At 38.4% G+C, this 22,519-nt stretch overlaps 1 protein-coding gene across 13 annotated transcripts in view; it reads right to left on the reverse strand.

Annotated features, from left to right (window-relative positions):
- The window catches only part of LOC122634679 (histone-lysine N-methyltransferase 2D-like), a 298,047-nt gene that overhangs the window by 34,880 nt on the left and 240,648 nt on the right, over positions 1–22,519 (reverse strand). For all 13 annotated transcript variants that reach the window (XM_043823897.1, XM_043823984.1, XM_043824070.1 and 10 more), the window contains one exon: positions 11,934–12,299. In XM_043823897.1, coding sequence (XP_043679832.1) covers positions 11,934–12,299 — 366 coding nt within the window. The remainder of the gene's footprint in view (positions 1–11,933; positions 12,300–22,519) is intronic.

Here is a 22,519-nt window from a genome sequence, read left to right on the forward strand (position 1 = left end):
GAGGATTCCCTTTTTTCCACATCTCTTTCGTTCTTTCTCAAAGATATTCATGAATGAGACTAGAGCTCCTTTTCGAAGGAAGGAAACAATCGTTTCTTCGAAGGGAACGAAACGTGCTTGAAAGAAAGAAAGAAAGAAATAAAGAAAGAAGGAAGGAAGGAAGGAAGGAAGGAAGGAAGGAAGAAAGAAAGAAAAAAAGAAAGGAAGGAAGGAAGAAAAGAAGGAAGAAAAGCGAGTAGGGTAACTGGATGGATGAGTGAGTGGGTAGATGGAAACAAATGAGATAGAAAGAGAAAGAGAGAGAGAGAAAATAAAAGAGAAAAAGAACTTCGCACAAGGATAACTAAAAAATTGAAAGCAAGAGAGCAAGGCACAAAAAGTATCAACGAGCAACCAGTCGAAGCGAAATGTTCGAACGACGTCGACATCGACTACGACAACTATGACTACGAAGAGAAGAGTGGAGCTGAGCGAGGAGAATTTCAAACTCGCTGAATTGAAAATCGTCGACTAGGACGTTTTTGCGCTTCCAATCAGCGCGAGTCAAACGAGCCGCGCATTCGGTTTGGCATAAAGAGGGAGAGTGAACGTTGCTGCTCGATAAAACAAGCCCCTTTCTCCACGTATCCAGTCTATGTATGTTATGTTCAACGGAATGTATAGGTATATGTACACCTATATGTATACCGTTGTACTATAGCACGCTGACCGCCCTGAAAATCAGAGAGCACACACCATTCGAATACTGCGAAAGCGTCAAGGACTTTTCCGCTTCCTGATTTATCAGTTCAGTACAGAGAGGTTAATTACGAGACTCCTGTTCTTTCTATACAATAGAATTTGATATATCGATTGACTAACAAATGTAGCATTATATGTACAACTTGTATACGTACGTAATCTATATACATGTATGTACGTAATCTACATACGTACATGTACGTATTGCACATGATACAACTCGAATTGCATGGCATTCCTTTTAAACTTCGTTTTGCTTTTATTTTAAACTCTTAAAGTGCATTTCGATGTTTAATAAAGTTCATAATATAGGTAGATTTTTGATGTTTCATTTTTTTTCTATATTCTTCATTCGCAAAAAAAAATTTAATAGAGAGAAATAGATTATACCTATCGAGATTATACTCATAGAAAAATAAAGATAGAAAAGTTCTTCCTCAGATGTCTCAAGCGTTTAATGATTTTTTCTTGAGAAATAATTTCATAAGAGAGTATAACAAGTTTTCATCTTTTTCATAAAAAAAAAAAAGAAAAAGAAAGGAGAACAACGACCGGTGACAATTTCTTTTTGTGGATTTTTTTTCGCGACGCCAAGCGTTGATACTTAGGTGCTTCTCGCTTAATACCACTCAAGCTTTAAGAACGCTCGACGCCATGCTGATATATTTTAAAATGGTAGGAAAGGGCATAAGGGTTGAAGCATACGCTACCTACAGTCATAACCTCTCACAGCATCGTTTGTAAAACTGCCACGTCAACGGTAATGTTATTAGCCATCTTCTGTTTCGTCCATTTTCCTATTTCTCTCTGTCTCTCTCTCTCTCTCTCTCTCTCTCTCTCTCTCTCTCTCTCTCTTACCCTATCCTTCGACCTTCTCCTTTCCACACTTCTCATCCTCACTTTTTCGCCCTTTTTCTCGTTCGAACCGACTTCATTTTTTTCCTCGTTTTTCCCGCGAATTAATTGAAGCTCGATTGAAAGTTTGCTTTGATGTGGCTCCTCTATAGAGAATGGGGAAAGTATGAGAGGGGTGTCAAGCTTTTCGCTTTCACGATACTCGTAAAACAGCGGACTTTCTTTCTTTCTTTTCTTTCATCACAGAAACAACCATTGTAAGGGCTTCGATATTTTTTAGAAAATGCTGAAACAAAGTAAGCGTATACGAATGTGCACGGAGAGCGAAAAAAAGAATACATAAAATGATTCTATACCGACCCTTTTGATGCATTAATAGTACGTTTTCATCTGACCTGTGAGTTTCACTTTTGAATGAATATGCATTTTCCATTCGGCAGTATTCCGAGTTAATCTCATTCTTTCTTTCTTCGTCTATATTCATCTATCTCTCTCGCTCTCCACCTGACTCTCACGTACTCTCACGAATCAATTCGTGCGTGTTTTTTATTTTTCAAATTTATGCATTCCGCTTCGCGCAATGGATGTGTGTGTGTTGTGTGTATATGTGTATATATATATATATATATATATATATATATACCTGGGCAATTAAGAATTCCGTGCTCATCGCGCGTGAGCGAATATATTGAATTATGCTGCTAATAAATTTTTACCTATAAATAGCAAACAAAACAGAAGAAAAGAATAAAAAGTGATTGAACGATTCGTGTTTGTAATCCGACTTTCCAGATATAATAATTAATATTTAATTTATTTCGTTAATCGTGAAAAAGGAATGAATTGTATACAAAAAAGATTACATGTTACGCTTAATCGTAAAATCAACATTCGTTGATTTCGTTTCCATCTTCTTCGACGTTTCTCTTTAATTTACAAATAATTTGATATTGAAAGTGATTGTACGTAATCTTTCCCGAGAAATAAATCTATTAGCGTATTGGACCATATTCTACATTCGTAGAAAAGATTTCGTTTAAAGAACTATTTCCTCAAGTTCTCTTGCATACATAGAAATCGATTAGTTTATTTCTCTTCCTATTTGCTTTAAATAAGCAAAGATAAGGGTAATTGTTGGTACCGGCAATGCGATACTAAAATTTCCTCCAAACTCTCTATTCTCAATTACTTTATATTCCACCGCACATACAAGTATCTCGGTTCATCTTTCGTGGCTCTATTATCCTACTTTCTAGTTACCGATATATTGCTTTAAAAATCACATTTACGATAAAGCTGAGAAAGTAGAGAATATTCTCCGAGAGATATTAGAATATTAGTAATCCAATATCATATTTCAAGAGGATTTCCCGATAGACAACATAAATATACCTGTTTTCGATGATACGTTTGCCGATTAAATAACGATTAAAATTTACGATTCCACGTACGCAGCAAACGGAGAATATGACGTTAATCGTTAATAATTACCTATGTTGGATCAATATCGTCTACGTCATTATCAAAATTTCAATATCCGTTCGATAAACTACATTCGCATTAATGTCAAATACTTCCAAGCCGGACATATTGGATTCCTTCGAGACGACGAAATCGTTCGATTTATGTTATATGTAGGTATGTACATATGTACAATACAGAATATCATCGTTGTCGTCGTCGTTCCCCTTCGCAGCAATAGTTTCATCCGCACTTCACTTATCGTTACCACGGTAACGGTATCCAGCGAAAAAATAACTACGCCCTTTCTACAGAGCTCTTTGTACGCGTAAACCATTTGTTCGGCAGCCGAGTTGCACCGAGCAAGTACTCGCAATTAAGAGGAAAATCGGTTTTCGCAAACTGCTCAACTACGAAGTTGAGCGTCGTAAGAAACGCTGTGAAACGAGAACGGCGTTCCACCGGTTTCGTGGAAGTGGAAAGCGGTAATTCTCGCACGGCCAATCAGAATCAAGCCGACGAATACTATATGGAGAGAACGAGGACAATAATAATATAATAATAATAATAACAATAATGATAATAATAATAATAATAATAAAAACAACAATAATAATGATAACAATAATGATAATAATTCTAAAAGCAGTACAATATTCACGATGTTCATTCGTCTCGAATCGGTGGAGGGGTATTATCGCTTTCCTCCTCTTGTTCTCTTTGCACGCAATCCGCTTATCATCTTTCACCAATTATCTATAAAATCTAATTCGAATTTGAAAGAGAATCATTGTACTGTTTCGAAAACGAGCTCACGATCAATCAAAACGATTCCTCATAACATTCCATCGTAACGTTTTAAGCTGCAGATTTGTGAATAGAGAGAGAAAGAAGAATAGGAAGAAAGAAGATGAAATCGTCAATTCGTTTCACCTGTTTCGGCCGATTCGAAGGAACATATTTTTCGAATAGAAAAGAAAAGGTTGCTTGATTGGCTGGCGGGCATGTCTGTCGATCCTTTTCATTCTTTGATCGGTTCGTCGCTCGCCAGGAAAGTAGGATCATGGATAAGAGAAGAAGGAGAATAAGGAAGAAAAGAGTAAGAAGAGAATGTCGAGAAAGAGGAGATGGAGAACAAGAATAAGACCAGCAAGAAAATTACACGGTAGACGCAAGATCATAGCGTCGGTAGTATCAGGATTCTTGCAATAACTTGCCTCCGCCCGGCACGTATCGCAAACAAACACCGACCGTATTGAGCGGAGGCGCGCCAAGTATTTTCCAATTACATCTTCCGTTAACGATTTTCCCGCCTATACCCTTGGCATGGCTTGGCTGTTCACTCGCTCGGCGCCACGCTACACCGAAAGACCATTTGCCATAGGGAATTTGTTACGCGCTTCGATCGACCGCGTTCCTCTTCTACAGTCGCGTATCAAATATTAATTAATTCGAAGCCATAGGAAATACGAGGCGTAGGTATACGGTTTCTAACGCGATATCGTCGAGAGAAAGAGAGAAAGAGAGAGAGAGAGAGAGAGAGAGAAAGTTCGTCATTCGTTATACGTCATGTTGGTTATCGTCGTGAACGAGAGTCGAAGTTTCCCTAAATTTCCTTAAATTTCATCAAACATATCGTCGAATGAAGTTTCAAAGTTTTCGCAATCAACCTTCCAGGAAATATTTCTTACAAGAGACGAGGAGATCGAAGAACGGCTCGTTCTCCAACGGTTTTCCGTGACCCAGAAAGAAATGAAAAGAGATGGTAGGAAAGCATGACGGAAGGGAGACGGAAATAAAGAAGAGTTAAAGCGAACCAGTAACTCACGGATTTGCATTTTCGTTTCGGTCCTAAATTTAAATCTCCGTCGTCGCGTTAGTGCCGACGTGATAGCTTCGTTCGATGAAGGGAACAACGGAAGAAGGAGCCAGGAAGCATCGAGCACACGTGCTCTCGCAATGTCCCTTTAAAGTCCTCGTTTTCTCAACGTACTTCGATCACGTTCATGATTCTACGTAGAAAAGAGAGAGAGAGAGAGAGAGAGAAAGAGAGAAGTGTAGTACAACAGAAGGAACTGAAGCAAGTTCAGAGAAGGAAAAAAGGAAGAAAGTAAGAGAAAAAAGAGAGAAAAAAATATGAAAAGACAGGAACGTGGCCAGCAGCTGCCGGACACGAAGTTCGAGTCGAGTCGAGCTAACAATAAAATTCGGAAGAACGTGGAAGGAGAACGCGCGTGCCCGTCATTTTTCACGGCCACCAAAGAAGGAGAGGAAATAGAAAAAGAAAGAGAAAGAAAAAAAGAGAGAGAGAAAGAGAAACAGAGAGACAGAGAGAGAGAGAGAGAGAGAGAGAGAGAGAGAGAGAGAGAGAGAGAAGAAGAAGAATATGTGTTACGACCATTGGTCGAGGAAAAAGAAATTTTTCGCGAGAACCGAGATGGATACAGCCGTCATTGGTCGAACGAACGAACGAAAGAGAGAAAGAAAGCATCGAATACGAGGGGGGTCCTTTTCTCTCTTCGGATGCACCAGCGAACACACGAGCACGTAGGAACCGTCGGTAGAGCCGGTGGACTCGCTGGGGGTCTTCTCTTACGATCCATGGGGGTCATCGAGAAAGGGGAGAGAAAGAGAGAGAAATTCTTTTGCTTAACGGGGTGGACGTGACACCAGTCTGTCCGGTTCTCACTGTGGGAAGATACGTTGTGGAAATCTACGATCGCACCCCTGAGGATTTTCAGGACCTGTCTCATCTCTCTACCTACTTCTTCCCCCCTTCCTCCTTTTCTTTTACATTATTCTTTCTCTCTCCGTCTCTTTCTCTTTCTCTCTTTTTCTCTTTCTATCGCGTGCATCTTTTCGACCCCTGCTGAGCAAGTCGAGGAAGACGTCGTTAATGAGTTATTTAATCCGAATATTGCTCCCTTACTTCCTGTAAATTTACGTATACGTTTCCTCTTTTCCTCTGTTATTTATTTCCCAGCAATTTCCATTTCGTTACCCTCTAAGAAAATTCCTTTTTGATTCATGTTCGACGACATAAGAAGGTACAAGCTCAAGGGAATATTTTCCCGACGGTGGAAAAGGCATTAGCGTAGTTTGGCGTTCCAATTGGGAGTATTGTATCTAATGTGTTAATTAAATTGGCACGTATACCATAACGGTACAACGACTGTTAGCAGTAAGCTCGTTACAGTTAAGAACATCCCAGTAGGATCTAACCGGCAGTTTGTAACTATTCGCGAGAGATTCGGAAGGCAATGTTATAGACGATTATTATTCCATTGATATCGTCAGCAAGTCTCTCTCTTTCTTTGAACTATCACGAAGAGTATAACACGTATGTACGTGAACAATTCAAATTAAGGAGAATTAGTGTTCCTTTGAGAAGAAACGAAACGCCGAGTATATAAGAGTTGAGAGAATAATCTTTGGAAACGCAAAATATAAAAGAAAATGACAAAGAGGAAAAAAGAGAGAGAAAGAGAGAGGGGGGAGAGAGAAAGAGAGAGAGTGAGAGAAACAGGCAAGCTCGAGTTTACCGAGTGGTAAATAGCTCTGTAATGCTCGCACGGTAATGGGAAAGGTAACAGATGCGAACGTTAGCAATTTCACGACGAAACTATCGTGTCGCATAAAGGGGTTCGTAGGTGCGGGTGAGGCTTTCGCTACGAGTTAGCCTGCAACCAATGGCATAAACTTACGATGGTACAAACGAGCGCGACACGCAAGCCGATCCTCCTATTCCGATGGTTGTGTGTACGCGCTTACGTGTGATGTTCCGCGTGCGCGAGAGACTAGAATCTCAACAACTTCTCGTAATTCTTATTTGCGCTGCTGTCATAATACACGAGCGTACAAAACGACCATACCAACGTTCTCTTTTCGTTGTGCCCACAATGACAATGCCACGGCTATTCGTTTTTTTTTTATCTGTGTATACACACACATATATATATGAAGATGTACGTATGTGTTAGAAATCGTGTAATGTTCGCAAAACACGAGCGTTATTTTCCACTATGAACGCCAAACGATTCCTCTTCCTACTTTCTCTCCAATCCATCCGTGAAGTACCTTGCAAATCGCAATAATGCGTGTGCATCATTATTCGAAATACATCTCGAGAATGATACTTTTAAGATTATAAATATATAATTGCTTTATTTTCTCCTTAAAGAATAATCGATGACGAATAGTAGTACAGAAAGCGTGGGTATCGTAACGTTGAAAAATTCCGGTTCAGTGATTTTCACTGTTTACTTTGTTATTTCACAAGTTATTTTATTATTATTATTATCAAGGAGCACATTGTTTTTATTTGCCAAGAAAAGTTTTCCGATGGAGTTCCCGTTCGGACTTCGTCGATTCGTAGCACGCTCGTTAAAAAGATAGCAGAGAATCGACTCCATACATTTTAATATAATCGGCCAATCAACTTCAACTTTTTTCTCTTCTTTCTTCGTCTTTTTTTTTCTTTTACATTCTCTTATCTCTTTATCACTTTTCGTTATCTCTTCTTTCTCTTCTCATCTCTCTCCCTCTCTCTCTCTCTTTCTTTATCTTCTTCTCTCTATCTATCTATCTATCCCTCGTTAGCTCTTGTTTACAATCGAGAGTAGACCTTGGTACGATCGTATAAGCTTGCACTACCGTTGACTCTCGGGTATTACGTCGTAAACGTAATGAAGATGAGCCAACCTCTGGAACATGGAGCCTTATGTGAAAGGATATGTATAGTAGATATCGATAGAAGGCTAGTTCCACTTATCGAGTCTAGCGCGATGGCGAACCCAAACGATATCGTCGTACATCCATCGGAAGTAGCTTGGGTGATCGCGTTAATTAGTGATTACGCAAGGAGGGTCCACTCACGAAATTTCGCTTAGGTCGAAATAATCGATAATTTATAAAGATGTATGCTTTGTAATATAAACCATCTATGTATCTATAATATTTATATAAAATAAGGTAAAATGGATAGAATCCTTTGATGTTTATTTAATGATATCCATTTGACGTTCACGTTGAATCGATCAACTTTGCATAGATAATTATTACGATTTGAATACATAAAATATATAAAACAGAATTATTAAAAGTAATTATCCTACAGAATTGATAATGTAAAAAATCCTATTTTATTTAATTATTAATATAAAATCTGTTACATTCTGCTTCTACATATATATTGAAAAAGTTTTTATCTTCAAATTACAAGTAAATCATTAAAGTTCGAGAGAACAATGGATGGAAATGAGATATCCAATATATACGGATATGCGTTGGAAGCTAGCGTGTAGTGGCAAGATGAGAGGAAAATATGATGGCCCATGAAAATGATAGAAACTACGTCGTGTGAGATATAGTTTAGCGTTTAGTCTCGGCTTTCTAACGTGCATAGAATGCCGAAAGATTGAGGAAGAAGAGATCATACTATTTGCTTCTGAAAGTGTCTACCTTTGCCGAAATGTTGACTAAGAGAAAGAGACTCGTTATGTTCACGATTTGTTATGTTCGTTATGTTCAAGGATTTCGGGAAAAGGTACTTATTCTTTTTGTAGGTTCTCGTTCATCCCCATCTACCTCGTCTTGTCTAGCATGCTCGTGACATAATACTTAGCGCGTTGGAGTACCCTAAATCACTGTCTTGAAAGGCACAATTTACAGTGGCTCGCGTTCGTCGATTTGACATCGACGTTTCTCTTTCTATCTCTTTCTCTTTTTCTCTTTCCGTCTCATTCCTTTTTAATAATACGCCACACGAAAACGAAATACGACAGTGACACGGAAAATACGATCACCTTCCGCTCGAGTCACCTTTGCAAAATAATATTTATCCTATCCGAACGAACGTGTAGGTGTCTTTTGTTAAATAGGAAAAGAAAGAAGACATATATCGTCAAATATGCACACTATCAGGTTCAAAATAATATTTTCTATATTTCCCGTCGTTTTTCTTTCTTTCTTTCTTTTTTCCTCTTTCCCAAGACGTCTTCTTGAGAGATCGAGCTTCCTTTCAAAAAGAAGATCGACCTTCTCCTTTCCTTTCTCTTTTAAGGGAACAACGCCTTGAAATATCGCTCCCTTAATGGCTTGAATAGGAAGAAAGGAAAGATCGCAATCAAGTTCGGCCTCGTCGATTTTCTACGGGCGTTTCTTAAACTCGGCGACCATTGAGATTTCTAAGGATCCATTCGTCCTTGGATTTCTAAGTAATTAAGATGCTTTTCCGGAGAAAATAGAAGACGGCCCTTGCCCGTAGGTTTGGCAAAAGGGCGACGCTGCGAGTAATCATGGCACTCTTTCCTTCCTTTCCTTTTACTTTCTACTTTCATTCCTCTTATCATCCTACTCCGTCCTCAATGCGTTCTCCTATCGGCAAAGATCTCATACATATTAATGGAGATCCGATCGATTTTAGTCTGATTTTTTTAGGACGTTTCGACGCGTAAGCTCTTTTACCAGCCGCAATGGTTATTATGGCATTAACGTAATGAAGTTAGCTATGGAGAACCTCTGTTGAGAAGGGTGGGACGGAAGGATGATGGAATTGGAGTTGGAGAGAGAAACAGTGAGAGACAGAAAGACAGAGAGAGAGAAAGAGAGAGAGAGAGAGAGAGAGAGAGAGAGAGAGAGAGAGAGAGAGAGAGAGAGAGAGAGAGAGAGAGAGAGAGAGGGAGAGAGAGAAGGAACAGCAGCAACGGATGAAGAAGTTGAAACGAGTATTATTATTCACATTCTGTGAATGATGGTTCCGTCTACCCCTAAAATATTATAAAGACAATGTTGTAATGAATTCGTTGTTAAATATCGTTAAATGTTTAAATTTTACGATTATCAGCTAATTCGATAAATTACTACATTCGATAAATTCTGACAGAACATACTATTTTCTCTCTACGTCAAACGTATTGATAATTATCGTAAGCGAAACGTATTACGGATTATATTATATTAAATTTAGATTTTTAGCGAATATACGATGCCTGAGGATACGCGCGTTGATAACTTTTAATTAATTTGACGAGCATTATTTACTTTCTCTCTCTTTCTCTCTCTCTCTCTCTCTCTCTCTCTCTCTCTCTCTCTTTTTCTCTGTTTCTCTCTCTCTCTCTCTCTCTTTCTCTCTCTTTCCGTATCTTTCTCATACTCTAACGGATATCATCGAGGATCGATGGATCGACGATTTATCGATTAAACGGACGATAAAATATCTGTATAATTCGGAGCTTCCGAGTATCTGCTTTGGAAAAGTAAACCGGTTTATTTGTTCGACCGACCGACGTGTATTTTTTCTTTTTTTTTTTGGTTCAGACATATTCCCATCGTAATAACGACCGATTGATGCTTTAATTAATGAAATCCACGAGACAGCGTCCGTTTCGCGTAACGCAGGTCAGTATGGAGAACAAACAGTTTATCGTGAGAACGTGGCATATTCGATAACAATTATTCGGTCGATACGATCGTCAAACCGTAGGACTCGACTGACACGTTTGATGAATTTCTTGTGTCAATAAGTCAATATTACATAAGCATTATGCAACCGTCTTCGTAGTATCAATATTTGTTTGGTCGACCGATCGATCGATAAAAGAGCGACTTTTATGAATTCGAATCAATAAATGTTTATTTATATATAAAGAAATATAAGGAAAATAATAATGTAGTAACAATAGTAATGTAGAATAACTATGGTAATCGTAAACAGAGAAGGTAAAAAGTATTTCTTCAATTTCAGTACTATATAATTTTTTGCTCAAGGAAACGACAAAAACGATGAATGTAGACGAAGTAGAAGTGCAGTTGCATTTAGATCGAACGAGAGGTTTCCTCTATTCCTATTAAAATCAAATATGAAGGTTTACATCCTTCCAAAGGACAAGAGGGAGCCTTTTCAGTAAGAGGAAATATAGAATCGTGAAGGGTTTCGTCAAAGGACTTTTTGTCATCATTTTTTCGTCCGTCGAATCAAAGTATCCGGAAAGGACGAAGGTAAAACGTTGCGAGATACTGAAGAAGAAGGAAAAGGAAGAATGAGTACCAATTAGCGAATCGTACGATCTTATTTAATGGACTTGCCATAATCCGTTGCGAAGGTTAAGAGACGAAAAGATAGAGAAAGAGACAGAAAAATATAGGAACAGAAGGATAAAGGACTCGAGGGAGAAGAAGAAAGCAGGATTGAACTCGAAGTACGTCACCCAATCTGACGGCACACTTTAATCCCTACTCACGAATATTCCATCACTAGGATTTGGGGTGGATCGTTTAAAAGCCGACAGTCTACCATTTTAATGTAGATCCAGCCTGGCCGTTCGATGAAATTACAGTCGAGCTCGGTACGCTGTTCGCGATCAATGTCCACGTTTCCGATATCGAACGAGAAAATATTTTCGAAGCGTAATTCTCGAAAACCGAAGTAGAAGTTGGAATAGAGATAGCGATGAATACACACCGGTGAAAGAGCACGAGATAGATGGATGGATAGACGGATAGATATAGAAAGGAGGATAGAGTAGAAGTAATAGAGGAGGCTTTGAACTGGGCGTAGCGCGGCAGTTTGTCGCGTTTCCATGGGATTTTGCTGCCGCAATCGCATTAAATTCTACGAATCTTCGTCGAGGTATGTACAATGTAACGCGTATAACGTCATTTCGCGACATGAATCGCGTGTCAAAGAAGCTTTGTAGTCGTTGGATACGATGTGATTTAAGTTTTCCATTGTAGGACTCTAGGTTAAACAATAGGGATCGTAAAAATTAATAACCGCTTTTGTTATTTTTCCATTCATTGAGTTTAGTTTCCGAAGAGTAACGAAATCGTACTTCTCCTTTTATTTTTCTTTCTACGTCAACAATAAGCAAACTCACCTGCGAATGGTTCCAAATTTTTGGCTTTGGGCTGGATCGCGCATTGTTGGGCGTGCTCGTACTTCCGGAATTACTCAGGAGACTGCCAGGTGACGCGTTCGATTTGATCGATGGCTTTTGATTCTTTTGGATTTGAGTTGAGTTCGGTGTCGTAGCCGAACCGTTCCGCTGTTGCTGTTGCTGTTGTTGTTGCTGTTGTTGTTGTTGTTGCTGTTGTTGTTGTTGCTGTTGACCGGACGTCTGCTGTTGTTGTTGTTGCTGTTGTTGCTGTTGTTGTTGTTGCTGCGTCTGTTGCATAATCTGCTGAATGAGTTCGAGCTGTTGTTTCGTAAGCCCATCGTTGCTGGCACCTGGAGACGACGCGCTCTGCGAACAAAGACACGAAATATTTTGGAGAATTGTTAGTAAGCTTATGCGTTTCATTCAGAAGGGCGTTAGACGCGCAATCGCGTCCCCTTCCTAGTCGATGAATATCGTGCGTGCTATAGAAGGAAAAACAGAGATCCAGTTTCGTCTCTTTTCACGTACATATACCTATACTCTTTCTTCGTATATTGTGCAGATGTATGTACACGTACGTACGCAGAGCAACACTAACACCGTTATTCGCTTTCGGTTTTAGAGTTAAGCGAATTTGCTGGGAAAGCAGCTCCCGCCTTTATCCGAGCGATTCCAAGCGTTATTGGCAATTTTTCGTTGAAACCGAAGGGTGGCTCGTAACGCATCCATCGAAAATCCTCTTTCGCAGCGAACGAGCGAATCGCTTTTGTACTTCTTTTTTGTTTTTTTTTTCTCATCGTTAACCATCGACTTTTCTTTTTTGACTTGTTATTTTTCCTCTCTTTAATGACTTCTTAAGCGCTTTGGAGTAACATCGGATTATCTGCCTCGATAATCCATCGATACCGACGAACTCGTAAAAAGGACCCGTTTGTTGATCAAAATAAAAAAGAAAAAAAGGAAACAAAAAATAATTAGCAAGAGTGATTTTGCGCTTTGCTGGCATAGCGATCGGGCGTTACCTAGAATTCGCGAATACTTCGCGTAACAACACGGATTGGGCTACCGATTAAAATTGGATTTGTTAATTACTGCTGGGAGCGCGCGGTAGGCAGTTGCTACTATGCCTGATCCGGCTCATACCTTATTAAACCTTCATTTTGTAATTCCCACGTTGCCATTTGTCATCGTCGTAATCAGTGGCCACTCGTTTCCTGGACATGCCACTACTCGTACGTTTCCCCTTGGTCGTTATTTCCGATTCCCCTTCCTCCTCGCCAATCTCTCATTTTACCTCTCCTTTTCGCAGCTAAATTTTCAATCTTCGCTCAAAAGAATTGCAGTGAAATTGTTTCTCTCCGTTTTCATTCGAGAGAGGCGAGAGTAGCAAAGATAAAAAAGTTCAACGTCGAGGACAACGTCAATATGATTAACAAGAATCTAAGCGAGAACGTTACATATTTACTCTTTAAAATACACATCGTTCGTAAAATTGAGACAACTTTTTATTCGTTCCTCCAAAATATTATGTGCGGATTATGTGCATGTATGTTTGTTCTTTGAACTACTCATATTGGTCCTTTTCAATCCGTTTTCGATTATGCATTAGTGAGATGAGTTCGTTGATGGAAATCACTGAATTTTACGCGCACGTTCTAACCGCGTTTTTTTCGAAAAGAACCAAAATTTCTCACTATAGCTAATTCACACGAAATTTAATTAATTGGCCCGATTCCAAACGCCAACGCAGAAGCGATGAAAATTCGCGGCGATTTTATTAACATATAACGATTAAACATAAATCAATCAATTTGAAACGTGAACGCTCGGCGATAAACAGGTGTTCCTTCTCTGTCTCCAATTAAAAAAGCGTATTTTCACTTCGACCTTGTTTTGTAACAATTATCGCCGATTATGCATTATTAATGACGAATCCATAATGAAATGAGGGAGAAGGCATATTCATTTTCGCAGCCGGGAAACGAACGATGGAAATAAATTTTTGCCGTTTCCCCGATATAATCGAGCAGGCAAAGGTCGTGCTGATTATTGGTTCGCGATAAAATAAAAACAAGTCTAATTAATCGTTTGCGCAGATCGATCAGTGAATGTGAACCAATTTGACGTAGTCCTTTAAACACACAAAGCTCGCGGAGTAATTTCGAACTAGCAAATTCGAGAATTTTAACGTATGATTCGTAAGCGTTGGGAAAATTCTTTCGGCGACAAGCTCTCACGGAAAGACGGTGCATTTGTCAAAGAGGCGATCGCGTGTCCTCTCCCTCCTCCTCCTTATCCTCCTCCTCCTTCTTCTTCTTCTCCTTTTCCTCTTACCTCTCACGAGACTCGACGTAACCGCCGATGTCCCGCGCGCGCTATCTTTCGCGGGGGAAGACGCGCGTCTCTGACAAATCGTCATTTCCAGGAACAAAGTAGAAATGCCGGGGAATGGTTCCGTGTCTTTCCTCTCGTTTTTCTCCATCCTACTTCGTCTTTCGTTTACCATCTCCGTTCGCATCGAGTCTAGGCAAGCATTCGCTTTTCTCACACATCTTTCCTCGTACACGCGAGAATCGCATTATTTTTCACCTAGGAATCTCCTCTCGCCTCGTGTGCTCTCTCGTCTATCATCTCAGACCGCCCCTCCTCTCTCCCTCTTCTCTCGAACCCTCTGGCATTCGGCTCTCTTTCTCCTCTCTTACTCCCGCTCCATCTTCGACCCACTTTTCTTACTCGTCGCGCTTTTCATACCAACCGCGCACATCGCGCTGGTACTTATTCTGACGTAAGCACACCCAACGAGACCGTATGCTTTTCTTTCACACAAAAATTTCCTCTCTCTCCTTCTCTATCCTATCTACTGGCCTTTACTGGTTTTCTTACGTTAGTTTTCTTCTTAGTTAATACCACCCTCGCTATTTATCTTTCGCTTTAATACGCACGAGTGTCTTAACCCTTTCGAGCGTGATAATTAAATTAGCTCTTTCTGTTGGTATATCTATATACGTTCATAAGAACGAAAGAATTATACTTATTACGGGTGTTAGGCAAAATCGTGAAAGAAAATCCCAATATTCCCTTTTCTCTTTTTTCTTTCTCCTAACAGAATTTCTCTCGAGATTAGGAAAAGATTTTTTTAAGTTATTATCGCGTATGAAATTAATTGGAATCATGGTTATCTACACGAATGCGAAGAAAAATTGTTAAGTTGCTTCTTCTGCTATCTCTCTCTCTCCCTCTCTCTCCTTTCTCTCTTTCTCTTTCTATCTCTCTTTCATACTTTTAATTCGGTTAGACACGTTGCGGTTGAGGTTATTAAGGTCGACGTCGGCTTATTACGAAGAAGGCAGGTGTTAAGATCTCCCTGCGCAGCACATATTTTCTAGGCTGTCCGTCAATTTTCATTTGAAAGTTTTTCCTTCTCTTGCTATTTCCATCTTCCGCGCGGCGCCATTGCTGTCGTCTCACGATTTTTTCTTTCCTTCTCACACTTCTACCATGACAACGACTAAGACGATAGGAAGCTTTTTTCTTTCTGCAAAGCTACCACTCTTCATCTTAACTTTTTCTACCCTTGACTTGTTATACGTTCAACTTTCTCTTGACGTTGCCATTTTCTTTTCATTGCGTTACGCACAACTCCTTATCACCTTGGGTATCCGTTATCCTACGCGTCGTCATCGAAGTAGTTCAGTCAGAAAAGTGAAAACAACCAGAAGAAAAACTTTGGCGCCCGTTTATATTTCGTCTTCTCTCACGAGTCAATATTTTTATCGAACACGTTATATGGTAAATAAAATTCTCTGCTTTGATCGAGAAAGAAGTCGAAAAAATCTGAAATATTTACGTTACCATATGACATACTCTTTTTTCAGTGTTTACAATGTGGACACGGTTTTATTTTAGTTTTTTAGATACTACGTTTGTAGGATATTTATTGTTATAGCTAGTGGTTGTACGACAAAAATATATGATCTTGATCTGGTCTACTGGGTATATTTAAAAATAAACAATACTCTTAAAATATATTTCTTATATATATATATATATATATATATATATATATATAAAATATATTTCTTATATATACATATATAAGACTATTTTCAGTCGTAAATTTGAGATTCAGTAATCTTTTCCAATAAATTCTTCGATTTTGTTTGCATCAAAATAATCTTTCTGATACATCCGTTCAATTATTTGTAAAAACATCGTTTTTAGAACTACGAACTTAAAGTCGTCGTCGATCTCTTTGAAAAGTAAACCACTTCGGATTTGATATCCTTTGATTTCGTTTCATTATACAAGATCTAAAACTTGAAACAAATCACTGTCGCTACGTTATGCTCGTTTTAAATGCGTCGTTAAACTATTTTCACACTCCTCAACAATCAAACAAAACACGGCAATGATTGACGATTCAACGCATTTATATGTATCATGTTCTTGGCTCAATGGTATATTCGAATTCTTCTAAGAGCAAAGTTCGTCTGAATCACTTGTACACATAAATCTCTTTTTCTCATTGTCGGAACAAACGTACAGCATTCAGTTACGATCTTGAATGATATTCTTAATAGATCTTAAATCTTTTCGAAGCTTTTACAATTGCAAGAACCTCCAATCCATAGCTTGTACTATATAATGTAGGAATCAAATATGATTGCGTAGGAGTTTCGATATTAACAGATCTTATTTATTATAGAAAAGAAAGCTAAATTATATCAGAGAAAAAGAAAAACGAAAATACAGAGTTGTTGATGCGTTCACAACAGTTTTCCAAGGATATCATCTTTTATCACGCGTCGGTTCCCTAAACACGTTCCATCATTCTCACTCGCTCAATCCATGTCATTCACACTTGCATCTCAAAATAAACAGATCGTTTTCTTTCTCTCCTTTTTTCTTTTTTTGATAACGAAACTAACGTGTCTGTCGCACTTACGTATTCTTAGACTTCAAATCTTCTACAGAATAATTTTTTTCCACTCCCACTCGATATAAATTTAATTTTAATACAGATTTATCGTTCAATTATCGTTGAACAAAAAAGAGTGAATATATTTCTCTGTTCTTCGCCAAACATAAACTTTTTATCTGCCTTTAACAAATTAGATAAAGATCTCGTTATGAATGAGTAATAAAGAATAAATCACCTAAAGTATCCACTTAATTCAAGAAAACTTCAACATACACTCGTCGCGTATTCGTTAGTTCGGGAAACTTTTTAATGGCTTTTGTTTTACCTTCGGATGAACGTAGTTGTTCGTTTTCTATTACATATCCTAGAAATTCGACTTTACTCTGTAATATAAGCTACACTTTTCCCAATTTATTCGCATTCAAAACAATTTGAAGCTTCCTCAAACCATTTTCATATTCCATCTAAGGTATTATTAGATTATTTAAATATATAAAAACTATTTTTTTGCAGATCGAGTCTTTAAAAACAGCGTTTACGTATTTCTGAAATACTTAAGAGTGAGTTATAAAGATCAAAAGGAATTCGTGAAAGCTCATAATGTCCCTCAGGGACTATAATATTTTTGACTACTTTTCTTCTATTTGTGCATGAAAGAATTTATCCTTAAAATCAAGAATACTGAAATATATCGCGTTTTGTAACAGATCTAACTGGTTTTCTATAAATATAAATAATAGTGAATCTTTAATGATCTTTTCATTTAATTTTCTGTAACCAATGTACAATTTAATGAAATCGGACGGTGGATAATGATCTAATTGATAACTAGCTTGGTAAACGTATTCTCTATTTTTAAGTACGATCATGAAGTACGATATTTTTACATTTTCTTTAGTTTTCATGGTTTTGTAATTCCCGATTAATTCTTTAACATTCTCTTGATATTCCACATTCGGTACATCGATCGATCAAGTAATTCATCGTTTTATTTTTACATATCAGATTTATTGAATCGATCGAATATGATAATTTTATCTCACAATTGATTAAAATAAATTTTATAAATCACCATCGTTTAGCCAATTGATCTATTTGATACATTGTAGTTTTTTCAAAATCAAGAGAAAGATCGTAGTTAAATGTAAATTCTCGTAATCGGCTGCATTTCAAAGACGATATTTTCTCAAGAAAACAACGTAGAAAGACGAAAGGAAAATCGTTGAGGAATTCAACTAAGTTATATAAATGCAAAATAATGACTATAACCTTCGTTTTTTTTCTCTCTCCCTCTCTCTCTCTCTTTCTCTCTTCCTCATCCTCTTTTTTCTCGAAAATTGTCGAGAGGCGTAGATCGATAAAAATCCGAAGTTTATCAGGAAAGGAGGAACAAAGTTTTGTGAAAGCGCCTTTGACGTTTCGCTCCTTCCAATCCTTTTCCTATTCAAGGAAAGGAAAAAGAGGCAAGTAGATAAAGAAGATCATAAATTTTTCTCTTTTTATCGGACACTCGTGCTCGCACACGGACGAGCTTAAGCCAAGAAAAGAAATGACAAGGATAAAAAGAAGTACGATAAACGATAAAGGGTTGGGTCTTATAGATCCAGTGAACAAAATTGTCTAAATTAAGTCTACGAGGTGTTCTCGTATAACTAGAACGTTGTGACGTTTCGTTACACTCGATCGAACCTAAGAGCCCTTTTACAGGAAACGATCAATCGTATCGATCCTTGTATCGTCGACGTGTGAACTAAAAAGTGCAACTAATCTTATCGATTGCGTATTTCCCTTGTTTTTCATTTTATCGTGATGGTAGCGAAACACCTTCTGGCACGGTGTTTTGAAGCAAGACTGACAGGTGAAGGTTGATAGTTGCGCCAACCGGTGGCCTAGTATCAGAGAGGGAAAATGGCGTGATTGAAAGTAATGCCCCACCTCGAGTTGGTGCGACTACAATCTCGACAACTTGTTGCGGTAGTAAGCGACTGCAGGCGACTGTTGACCAGCTCGTCAACTGCAGTTGCCTGGTATGAAAGCGAAGTGGCCGATTCTATGTTAAAACGTGTTTTACAACAAGTTGCATCGATCGACCGATCGATGCGGATTGATCGTCTCGTATGAAAGGGCTCTAATTGCAATATCGTTGGAAACTTGTCATTCGAAATTGATTCGTTGCGATCAAATTTCGAACGTACGAAACCTTTATGCTTATTTGAAAACAGTTCGCAATTGTCCATGTTAGTAAAAAAGCATTTTTTTATATTAATTTCTGTCAGCTTGAATCTTGTACTATAATTTTATTGGGTGTTCCTATTTCTAGACGATTATCATTATCACGAATAATTTTTTGCGATGATTATACATCTTATAATTCTTTATTATTTGTATATGTTATTAAACGTAAACGCCAGCTTACGACTTTATAAAATAGTTGCTACGTCGTCTCAGGATCGAGGAAAATTTGAGAAACAAATTTTCTATTACGGACGACACGTTCGTGTCGTATGGTTTCTCGGTAGGAGAAATACGGAAAGTCTGATAGGGTCTTGGGCCAGCTGCAAAACCGGTCGGTCAAAACTTTCGTAGTTCTCGGATTTTACGGGTTGCTCCTATTTGCAAGGACTTTCCGTATCGACCTTGGGTCGGCTACCAGAACGAAAACTTTACAAACTCTCGAGAAAGATCGTTAACTAGTTTTTAGATAGGACTTAACGTCTGCAAATATATCCTGTCGAACGTAGACCCGTAGTAGAAAGTCCGTCTGATTTAATTTTTTCTTTCATCTTTAACACGTTGAAGTAATTACGAATATAATCGTCGTAACAAATTACGATATGAATAATTGATGTTTTTACAAAGGCCGAATATTGGGAATAGTAAAAATTGATAAAATAGACACGCAGCGATTCATTTTGAAGATACCATTTAGTAATCCGCGAGAGTTTGTAACGACGAGTGTCGAAAACGAGGCGATCGACGCCGTGATGAATGAATGGAAAGCGTATCTAGAATTTTCACGTGGAACGCTATAACGTAGAGTTTCGCTCTACAAGCGGGATATGTTCGTATACGTTAGTATAATAAAATATGAAAAATATAATAACCCGATTATGTTGTACAGAACGCTTCGTTGACTCAACGAATTGCAGAGAGGCTCGGCGTTATTGCAGTAACCAGATCAAACTCTACGTTTCATAAAAAAAGATGAAATAAAGAAATAAAGCATACGCATGTACTATACATACATACATACATATATATATATATACACATATGTAATATATATATATATATATACATGTATGTATGCATGTATGTATGTATATATACACACGTGCATAGTAGCGCATATAAAATATGTACGAACTTCTTCATTCGCTTACAATAAAGTGGAGAGTACGATAGAAAAATTTTTGAAAAAGAAAAAGTGATATTACCGACGTTGGAGTATTTCGATTTATTCGTGTACACGGTAGTCTTTTTTACAGTCAAGTCTATATTAAAATAATTGGAAAAGTTTTGAGATCGGAAATAAGGAGAAAAAACGAGACTCGCTGGCGCGATTACATTAGTCTTTCAACTATTTCGCATCTCTAGGAGTAACGTAGATTCGCATACGTAATTCCATGTCGACGAATGTGTATCCCAACGATGCGTTTCTCGAACGCACTAGTCTGGAAGCATTAGTAGTAGCTCTGAGAATCGCTCGAGAGTTCGGCCACGGTTATAATCGGATAATTGGCTTATTTACTACTCTTGTTTCTACATGCAGCCAGCCTGACGTTATGGCGCTACATTGAATTCGTTTATTGCTCGGTATAATTAACGAGTACATTGGCGTATTTTTCTAATCAACTATATTGTCCAAGAGTTTCCTCGTTAATTATAAAATCAATAATTAGAAATCGAGAAAGGATTTTTAAAAGTTTCGTTTTTAATCCGAACCCTGTATTCCGTATTTATGCATTAGGCTATCGCGTAAGCTTCTCATGCGAACATTACCAGGTCATATAGAGGGTGTTCCATTTTAATCAGATCATATCAATCGATGGACTAGTAACTAATGCCGAGAAGTGATTGAATGGACTTCATCTTCGTGACGTAGAGTGCTCTTCAATGACTATAGTCATCAATTTTCACGTGATATAACCTACGATCGAAATGATATGAACTCGTTTAAAGTGGATCGATTAAAACAAGCTCCAATATAAAATTGATTCTAATCGCAGGGTGATATCCGATTCCTCGATTATCGCCATTGTAATAGAGTTTCTTTAAAATAAATTCATGGAAAAGAGAAAGCTGGAAATGTACGCTGCGATGACCAATGGTTTCGACCAAACAGTATCAATTATTCAATCTCCCAGAATGATATCAATTATTCAGCTTTGAATATTTCGTATTCTGACTGAATAAACCAAATGCCGCGCGATTCTCGAATATTCGATGCGGCAAGAAGATAGAAACGGAAAATGTCGTGACACGGTCGACTTGCGAGAAAAGCTCTTCTCACGCGAAAGAGCACCGACTACGATATATTTTCGCGGTATATTTTTGCTCTCTACGAGTAATATCCGGTGCCAAGAAACCGCGATCCATTCGTCCGAACGAAGAAAATCTTTTACCCAAACGGCACCCTTTGGCCAATCGGCTTGGATTCCATCCGCCCTTGCGATAACGCTTGAACATTAATATTTAGTACATTACTTCCACAAAGTTAAAGAATCGTCTTTACGAAACGTTTCTTTAATTTCACCAACTCGAACGATTCCCTAATTCGCAGTCATCTCTTTCTCTCTCTCTCTCTCTCTCTCTCTCTCTTTCTCTCTCTCATTTTCTCTTATTAACTTCGAGCAATCGCATCTGCGGCAGCGATGGCGTTTCCCGATATATTCACGAGAGATTGTAACTGGAATAGAGTTGCAAAAAAAAAAGAAAAGAAAAGAGAGGAAAGAGAAAGAAAGAGAGCGAGGAGGAAAGAAAACGCATTAGAAAATCGGATTCGAAGCTCCGTTCCCGACAACGACGAGCAGGTCTTTACTATTTTCATGCACGACATTGGAAAAGAGAAAAGCAATGGAGTAAGAGAAGAAAAATAAGGGAAAAGAATGTAGATGCTCTCGCAAGAGGAAACGGAGACAAGGGAAGGAACGTAGTTGATGTGATATGCAGAAATATAACATATTACGCTAACATGAGCATCGGAACGACGCGTCTGACCCATCTACCGGGTGATATTATATAATTTATAGAGCTATATTTCCTCCAACAGTTTAGTTATAGTTTGCTCGGATCAGGAGGATCGAAGCTTTCCATTTTCTCTCTTCGTTTCTCGTTTGTACGCGGACGTATCGAAGGGTTCCCACGGAACGGGGACGTGTTTTACATGAATGCACGTGTCCAATCCCACATAGACAGTTGGGTGGTGAAGGAGGTGAGGTGAGGAATGAATACGTGGAGGGTTGCCGAGGATGCGACGTTCTATCTGTGGACTTTGTACGCGCCACGACCGAGAAAAGCCGCACATTCGGAGATTCCAATCTCCAATTAGCTGTATATCAAACGAACGCGCGTCGAGCATGAGCCACACCCCAGTTTTTCTTCCTCTTTATCCGCCATTTTTTCAAATAAAAAAAATGGAAAAAGCCGACGTCCTCTCTCTTTC

This window comes from Vespula pensylvanica, chromosome 1 (assembly GCF_014466175.1).
Source record: "Vespula pensylvanica isolate Volc-1 chromosome 1, ASM1446617v1, whole genome shotgun sequence".
In the NCBI taxonomy this organism is placed as follows: domain Eukaryota; kingdom Metazoa; phylum Arthropoda; class Insecta; order Hymenoptera; family Vespidae; genus Vespula; species Vespula pensylvanica.